Source organism: Caenorhabditis briggsae (genome assembly GCF_000004555.2).
Source record: "Caenorhabditis briggsae complete genome, chrI, whole genome shotgun sequence".
NCBI classification, from domain to species: Eukaryota; Metazoa; Nematoda; class Chromadorea; order Rhabditida; family Rhabditidae; genus Caenorhabditis; species Caenorhabditis briggsae.
Genome location: NC_013489.2, coordinates 3,273,844 through 3,282,791, shown reverse-complemented (window position 1 = coordinate 3,282,791; position 8,948 = coordinate 3,273,844). Strand labels below are relative to the sequence as shown.

Here is an 8,948-nt window from a genome sequence, read left to right as displayed (position 1 = left end):
GTCCCACTTTTCTCGTTTTCCCATCACTGTTCTTCGTTAAGTTTCTCGTTTTTTATCTCGTTTACTAGGAAATTTGACGTTTGAAGCTTGTAAACACTTTGAAATTTAAATTTTTAGGAGAAAGGCGAGAAAATACTCTGAGAACTGAGAAGTGAAACTCTGTTTTTTTTCTTTTTTGCTTTTTCCCTAATAAGCTTCTTGGCTCTCGAATTTTCCCGGATGTTTTCCTGAAACTCACGAGTAGAAGTCTAGGCTACAAATCTCCACGGTAATCCCCTCACCCTTCAGCGATCCCCTTGGCTCGCCGTCCCCGAGCTCTGTTTCACCTCGTCTGCTCATTCTGCTTCGTTGTTTTTTCTTCATCGCACAAGTATCGATTTTCCTTCTGTCGCTCCTTCGCTCCCTATTGCAATTCATGACGCCAGCGTGGTAGAGAACATTCTCGTTCTCTGTCTCTCTTCAATCCACTAGACGCAACCTATCATTATAAGGCGAATGCACTTGGCTGCTCTGAACCGCCTATCTCCTTGACAACACTCGTTCCTTTTCGTTTCAATTTTCCAACTATTCAGATCAACAGACAACAATGGCTGACGACGCTGCTAACACCGCCCCTACAGGAGGAGACAACGCCGAATACATCAAGATCAAGGTCGTCGGACAGGTAATACCTCGAAGTTGTTAGAAATCTTTCAATACAATGATTTTCAGGACAGTAACGAGGTCCACTTCCGAGTCAAATTTGGAACATCGATGGCGAAGCTGAAGAAGTCGTATGCTGACCGCACTGGAGTCTCTGTCAACAGTCTCCGGTGAGTGATATCTAGATCATTCAGTAGTCTTTAATTTTCCTTATTTCAGTTTCCTCTTCGACGGACGTCGCATCAATGACGAAGACACTCCAAAGTCGCTCGAGATGGAGGACGACGATGTTATCGAGGTGTACCAAGAGCAGCTCGGAGGACAATAAACATATTTCTCCTTCTAAATATCCTCCCTTCATCTCGTTCCACCACTTCCAAAAACCTAATCCGAAGGCAATTCTCTGTCCCTTTCCTCCCCCCTCTCTTCATCCCACACCACTGAGATACTCGGCTTGCTCTACACCTGTTTTACCGTCGTCACCCCTACAAGCATGGTGCGCTCAGTCTGATGCTTTCCCATTCTTAAATTTATTTTTAACCTTTTTTTCTTCTCTTATAACATTTCGCACCGTATTATAATTCAAAGTAAAGTCAATGACGTTTCAAAATAACTTATTGATCATCCAAACAATAAACCCCTCTGTTTTCGGAAAACAAATGTGTGTGTTAACTTATATAAGTACATTGAAAATGTGAGTTTAATAAATAAATAAAGCTGATCAACTCTCTTCTACTTGGACAAGAATTCGGAAACACGATGCTCGATGTCCTTCTCGGTCCACTGTCCACCGCTAGCCATGAAGTTCTCAATCTCCTCGACAGTACGCGGCAGATCGCTGAGATTCTCGTTTCCAGCGGCGCGAATGATGACGTCGTCTTCGATTCGAACACCTCCTGATCCACGATACTTGTCGATTTCAGCCTTCACCAAGAAGGCACTTTTCACTGGATCAGCAAGTGCCTCATCGAGAAGAAAGTCGATGAAATAGCATCCGGGTTCGATGGTGATGGCCTGGAAAAGGAAGACGTGAAGAGTTAATTCGAATTTCCGCCAAAGCGAAGAGTTTGGGAAATCCAAGAATCCACGTGGAAATTTTCATTTTTACGTGAAACGTGAAAATGAAAATTGAACAATTTTCACGTTAAAACGTGGAAAGCTTGATTTTCACGTGAAAAACGGAAATGGAAAAATCCACGTCATAAAAATTTTCATGTGAAAATTCATACAAGTTCACGTGAATAATAGAATCACAGTACCATTCTATCCTTCAGCGTTCTCGTAGTTCTGAGACTTTTCAGGCCTGGAAGTGTTGATCTTGGCGTCGCATCACCCATGTAACCTCCACAATCATGCACATCCAATCCGATGAAATGTCCCAATCCGTGTGGCATGAATACTGCACCAACTCTCGCCTCGACCGCCTTATCGATGTCTCCAACGATGAGCCCCGCTTTTTTGAGATGCTCCAGGATGACTTTTTCCGAGAGAATGTGCATATCAGTCCATCTGACACCCGGTTTCGCTGCCTTCAAAACTGCCAAATTGGCATCCAGCACGGCGTTATATACGATTTTTTGTTTCTCTGTGAATTTTCCGTTTGATGGGAAAGAAGTGGTGATATCGGAAGCATAGCAATTGTATTCTGGTCCCATATCAAATAGACACATGTCACCGTCCTTGATAAACTTATCGTTTGGAGCATTAGCGTGTCCGTAGTGGAGAACAGATCCATTGCAGCCAGAAGCGGCGATACAGGTGTATGCAAGATGACGACATCCACCGTGATAATAGGAAGTGTGACGGAAGAGACTTTCCAATTGATATTCATAGAGACCTGGTTTCATGTGCTTCATGGCGGCTCGATGAGCCTCTGAGGCGATTTTACTCGCGTATCTCATCACATCGATTTCTTTCTCAGTTTTTATCACTCTAAGTTCAGCCATCTCAAGGTAGAGAAGTTGAGTGTTGAGCTGGAAATCTTGGCTTCCAGCAAACTTTGGTTCAGTCAACACGTCTCCTGAATCGGTGTTTTCGGCGCGCTGAAAGAAACTTTTAAGAGGGTTTTCTTTTTAAAAAAGCAACTCACCAACAAATAAACATTTTTCACTGCCAACGCCTTCAACTTCTCTGCAATCGTCTTCTCGGTGTCATTGAAAAACACCTCATCTACAGCATACTTCTCTTTGAAATACTTCTCATCATTGATTTTTCCGTCCCAAATCGCGTAGCTCGGGTCTAGTCTTGGCGCGAAAAGTGTCGTTTTTCCAGTCGTCACATCGATCACTCCATAGAATTCGCTCTCGTTGACTCCAAAAGTCCAGAAGAAATAGGATTCTTGACGGAACGGAAGATCGGCGGCATCGGTGTTGTAGCGATTCTTCTCGACGCCTCCTTGAAGGAGAACGGCGGAATTCGCGGGAACCTTTGTTTTGAGCGCCTCCAGAAGACGTTGACGATTCTCGACGAAGAGGTCGACAGGCACTTTGAATGTCTTCTCGCTGAGTTGAAACGTCATCTGAAATTCAGGCGAAAATTTGAAAATTTTTGGAAAATAAAGAGAATTTTTTTCCGGAAAAAAGGAAAAAGAAAAATTTAGGTCAAAAGCCACGTCGTTCATTTCTTCTGGAATCTGAAAATCCACATGGCAATGTTTAATAAATTTTACAAAAACGTGAAAATAGCGGAAATTTGACATAATTGTCTTTCTGAAATCCAAAAAGCCACGTCATAAAAAACAGGTTTTTTGGTTAATTTCTTACCTAAATCTATGAAAACCCACGTGGCAATTTCAAACAAATTTTTCAAAAAACGTGAAAAACTCGGATTTTTGGCATAATTTTCTTTCTAGAATCTGAAGAGCTAAATACGTCACAAAAAAATCTAAAAATCCACGTCATAAAAATGTTTAAAATCATCTTCATAAAAATCCAAAAAGCCACGTTATAGAAAAAACGTTTTTTGGCTAATCTTTGACCTAAATTTATGAAAATCCACGTGTAAATTTCAAGAAAGCTTAGCGATGTCAATAATTTCCACGTGGCTCTTGGAAACTAGGTCACCACGTGGCATATTAAGGTCATGTCTCATTTTTTTCCATTTGACCGATTTTTTCCTAGAAGTCACGTGGCAAATTGATTGGAAAAGAGTCGAGTTTCAAATATTGAATATTGAATATCGAATGACCGACTTTGATATGTTTGCAATTGATAAGCAGCATCAAACCCATAATGCCTGATAATGATTTATCAATAAATTGTATTTTTTTGAGGGAAATAGGCATCTATGGATGGAAGGAGAGAGAAAAATCAAACATCGAGTGTTCTATTTTTTTGCTTGCTTATGACTTTTTAGTTTTGAATTTTCAGGACGAGAGGGTAGACAAGAATGGGTAAAGCAATAGAAAAGATGGGGTGGGGGGAACAGGACAAAAATAAAGAATGATATGAAAAGAAGTACAAAGCAATGCTATAACTTTTGTTCCAGACAAAAAGGGGGTGGAAGAGAAAACCAGTTTTTAGGCCATGCCTAGGCCACGTCATCAAAATAAATTGGGAAAAGTAACAACCGATAAAAATCGAGGAGGAGAGAGAATGAGAGATCCCGTAACTTTCTAGAAAAATATGAATTTGAATTCTTGAAGGAGTGAAGACTACCGGGGCATCAGGGCGTCGAGAATCTGACGATGTGACTGTTTGACTTTCTCTTTTGACTCCAGCACATTCATCCATATCCTTTGACGACCGTACTCGTTCTCCTCCCACGTGTCGAGCTCCTCAGAGACTTCCATCAGGAACACTTGAGTACGGTGTTTGCGAGTGTCGTCCTGTAATAAAACAACTGTGGCCTTCTCGGAATTTTTCGGAATATCGAAAATTCCGATTTTGAATATTTCGGAATCACCGGAATTCCGTTCCGAACATGCCTGGTGGCCTAGGACCCCAAATCTAGGCCATCTCCATACCTGAAACATTCCAATACTCTTCACAATCGTCGCTCGAACGCCAGCCTCTTCCATCAGCTCCCGATGCGCCGCCTGTTCTGCACACTCGTCCTTTTCGATGCCGCCACCAGGGATAACCCATTTTCCGCCATCTTTGCCGCCGGAGACCAGAAGGACCAGTGTCTCGTTGCCAGTTCCTGGAAAAAATCCCATTTTTTAAAAGATGATGTGCGGTGAAGTTTTGGACCATTTAAAGATTGTTTTAGGCTATTTTAGAATAATTTTAGATCATCTTTGGATCATTTAAGACAATTTTAAGGTCAATTTGGACCATTTTTGACTCATTTTAGGATAATTTTGGACTATTTTGAAGTCAATTTTTGGGTCAATTTAGACCGTTTTAGACTATTTCAGGATCATTTTAGACCTTTTGGGTCATTTTGGATCATTTTTTAGGTCTTTTCCGACCGTTTTTGGATCATTTTATAAAACTTTAGGACGATTTTTAGACCATTTCAGACCATATTTTTTGTATAACTTTATACTATTTTCAGATAATGTTTGGATCATTCAAGGCCATTTTTGGACCTTTTCAAACTATATTCTAGATCATTTTAGGGTATTTTTAGATCATTTTTAGAAGAATTTCGAATTCGCGCGCTTCTTCGATGCAACAGGGGGACTAGAAATCTCCCGCTCTTCCACTATGCGTTTTTCTCTTTTTTTCTTTTTTAAAAATTACTTTTAAAGGGACTAGTTTTGGGTTTCTAGGCCATCTTCTGAACTATTTTAAAAAATCTAATTCTCTGCGTCTCTCACTCTCTCCAGTCAGTGTCTTCGAAACAAACATTTTTGTCAGCGACGTCCGCGCGCTTATCAGCGTTCTATACAAAAATAGACATCGAAAAAGGGGCGGAGCCTTCGAGAAAATCCCGTTTTGATCTATCAGAAATCGACGAACTTTCAACGTCATCCAGAATTGATCTTTGGAAAAAACACAAAAAAAAAATTGTTTTTTGAGAGATGGTGGCCTAGAAAAAACCTCGGCCACCACATTTACTGCCTAATCTTTCAGTCTTCCTACGTAGCTCAGCCATAAACCACACGTAGACAAAAAAGACTATTTGTTTTTTTTCCATCACCTGCAACCTAGAAAACGATGCGCGGAGGCTGCTGCAGAGTGGTTTTTGTGTGTTCAATGAAACCAAAACTTTTTTTTGGGAGAAGAGAAAATGATAAGAGATAAGAGAACTTTTAAAAGTGAAGGCAAAGAAATAGATCAGATGACAAAGAGGACCGAAAAATCAAAGATTCAGTTGGCCTAGTTTTTTGAGGGGGATTCTAGGCCATGTAGAAATTGAAAAAAACCTAGAATTAGCGAAAATTCGTCTGAATGGGGGATTCCCTAGAAAAAACGCTTCAAAAGGCAATTTCTGGAAACTTTTGGAAGGTTTTCGAATATTTTTTGAATTCCCGCCAAAACTGAATATTTGCGAATTTTCGAAAAAAATTTAGACCTTTTTAAGTATACCAGCTATTTTCAAAGATTCTTTTTCGATTTTTCCGAAATTTATTTGTCTGAAATTTGATGGAACCGGGTCGAAGAAGATTCCTGTAGGTTACTGTAGTAGTTTTGTGCTTTTGTGCCGAATTATGACGTGATTGTCCTTGCTTAGAATGCTAGATTATGTTCCTGGACCCCGTTCCCATTCAATTTCAGACAAAAAAAACGGGAAAATCGAAAAAGAATAATTGGAAATAGCTGAAAAACTTAAAAATGTCTAAAAAGTCTAAAAATTTTGCAAAAAAAAATGAAAAAAAACTGATTTCTAAAAATCTCTCTGCGTCTCCACCGAATATGTGCTATTTAGGCTTGCTGCTTCGAGATAACTACCGTATTCAGACTGCAAAAAATACTATATTACTTCAGTTTTTTCGGACAACAATAATATACCATTTTCAATTTGTTGAAACTCCCGGCCTAGTTTTTTCCACCAACTTTCCTCGTCCACTCACCCTTGATACACAGCGCCGCCGCACGACACCGAAATCCATCGGTATCCCTGAGCCGAACCTTATTCCGTTCGCTTTCTCTCGCCTTCCATGCCGAAATCATGCACTTTTTCGTCTCTCCTCCTCCCTCTACTTTTCCACCCTCTTCGCCGCCTCCTCCGGTGCCGTTCTGGCCAAGAATGTTGATTGGTGAGCCCGTCGTGATGTCGATTGAAGTGCCAGTTGATTGGCTCCTGTGTTTTGTAGTCGTCGTCGTGGATTGCGGTGACGTGGCAATTTTGATTATTTTATGATGAAGATGATGTTGGTGGTTAATAGTGTTACAGGTCTCCTCTCCCTTGTTCGATGACGCCGCGCAACTGCAAAAAATTTGAAATTTGCGGGGTGGTGTCAATGGAGCGCGCTTGCAGAGAGCAATCGAAAAGTGAAGAAAAATTCTTGAGGCTTGGCGGGAACTTGAAAACAATTCCAGAAGCGACTTTTCGAATTTTCAGAATTTCACTTATTTTTCTACACACTTTAAAATTAAAGATATCCCGGAAGAAGCAAAGTACACTCAAAAAAATAGAAAAAAAAGAAGAAACATGAGAAAATAGATAGGAAGGAAATAGAGAACGACCAATAAAACAGAAACTAATAAAATCCAGCTGATCTCTTTTTTTGTTGTTTTTGACTTGTTCAATGTGTTCCAATGACGCAAACGAGCTGAGAAATAGGTCCGAAAAATCTTGGATTTTTAAGGCCAGAATACAGAAAAAATTTTAATTCTTTCAAATATGATTTTTCCGACAAAATCCAGAAAATCCAAAAAATTTTTTTTTTGAAAACTTTCGGATTTTTTCGATTTTCAAAATATGCTCTAGAACCCCTAGAATTGTTTTTGTAGTCTGAAGTTCATCCATTCGGGCTCTGTCGCGTTTCAGAACCCGGCGTTTCGGAACTACGACGTTTTAGAACCCGACGTTTCAGAACCCGATGTTTAAAAAAAATTGAACTTTTCAAAACGGTGTCTGAAAGTACCAGCGACTTTGAGTCTCATTTTTGCGTACTTCTAGACATCGTTTTTGAAAATTTCAATTTTTTTTTCGATTTTTTGAGATTCCGAGTGTGAACGTATCACTATTTGGAGTACGGTAGATGAGAACGAATAAAAAAGCAGAAAAGCACGAAATTGAAATGAGAAATGTTCATTTGGTGTGCAAGAACCACTATGCAGAAATGCAGAAAAGTTCCGAATCGTTGTGGTTCCGAAACGTCTGGTTCTGAAACACGGTGAATTTTCTGAATTAAATGCGCTCTAACGTGAATATTGTAATTTTAGGGGTTCTGGGACAAATTTGGAAATTCGAAAAAATTCAAATTTTTTCTCAAAATTTTTTTTTTGAATTTCAAATTATGTTCCATCAGAAAAAATTTGAAAATTCTAAAAAAATTTTGTGAAAGCCATCAATTCGCCGAGAAATAGGTCCAAAAAGACGTGGATTTTACAGCTAAAAATCGAAAAAAAAAATCAGCAAACTCTTCGTCGACAAGAAGACTAAACATTCTAATATGCCAAAAAAAAGAGATTAGAAAACCAACGAAATTGGATTAAATGTACTAATCGCAAAAGCATTGAAAATTGGGGAAAATTGAAAGTTTTCATTTAATTAATTACTCATTTAGAGCTTCAATTAACTCTAGTTGACTTCAAACTATCTAGCAAGAATAACAAAGAAAAAAACAAAACAAAAGGCTTTGGGGCCTCCGAAAAGTGATGATTTATTCGATGAAAAAAGAAAGAGTCAGCAGAAAAAAAACAGAGTTCTTTTTGAAACACAAAACAGGAAGAAGGCACTGGTGTGGAGAGGGGGCTCTGTGTTTTTCTCCTCCTCTTCTCGACGTTGTTGGTTGAAGGAGGAGAGGAAGAAGGCTGGGGGCTACTAGAGAGACTCTTCTCTTTTTCTTTTTTCTTTTCTCTCGCCCAGCAGAGGAGAAAAAAAGAGACTTTGGTCGAAGATAGAAAGAGAGGAAAACGCTGTGGGCAGGACGCCAGACTCTTGCCACGAGAGACGCAGACAGCGGAACTTAGAGAGAGAGAGAGAGAGAGGGTATGAGACGCGCAAAATAAATGCACGCGCAGGTTTTAGTTGTTCTGCGTCTCGTAGATGATATTGACTTGTGATATCTAGGGGGGATTGATAATTATATCTAGATCGCTTTTTTTTTTGAGAAAAGAAGGGGAAATTTTCGGGATTTTATATGCCGCGTTCAAAGTTGATTTCCAGGAGTAATTTCCCGGAAAAACGCTGTCCAAAGCTGCGATTGTTTTCCAGTTTACAGCAACAGTAAACTACTGTATCACTCGTTT

General features: G+C 39.7%; 3 protein-coding genes across 3 annotated transcripts; 1 reads left to right on the top strand and 2 right to left on the bottom strand.

The window, feature by feature from the left end:
- Positions 1-586: 586 nt before the first annotated feature.
- On the top strand, positions 587-970 carry CBG15104 (the record flags this gene model as incomplete). The annotated part of the gene is made up of 3 exons (XM_002632850.1): positions 587-664; positions 712-812; positions 862-970. The coding sequence occupies 3 exons, from the start codon at positions 587-589 to the stop codon at positions 968-970; spliced, it is 288 nt and encodes a 95-aa protein (XP_002632896.1).
- A 404-nt stretch (positions 971-1,374) lies between these two features.
- On the bottom strand, positions 1,375-3,340 carry CBG15103 (the record flags this gene model as incomplete). The annotated part of the gene is made up of 3 exons (XM_002632849.2): positions 1,375-1,656; positions 1,902-2,684; positions 2,732-3,340. The coding sequence occupies 3 exons, from the start codon at positions 3,338-3,340 to the stop codon at positions 1,375-1,377; spliced, it is 1,674 nt and encodes a 557-aa protein (XP_002632895.2).
- A 954-nt stretch (positions 3,341-4,294) lies between these two features.
- Positions 4,295-7,637, bottom strand: CBG15102 (the record flags this gene model as incomplete). Its single annotated transcript, XM_002632848.2, has 4 exons — positions 4,295-4,468; positions 4,607-4,782; positions 6,602-7,001; positions 7,626-7,637. The coding sequence occupies 4 exons, from the start codon at positions 7,635-7,637 to the stop codon at positions 4,295-4,297; spliced, it is 762 nt and encodes a 253-aa protein (XP_002632894.2).
- Positions 7,638-8,948: the final 1,311 nt, after the last annotated feature.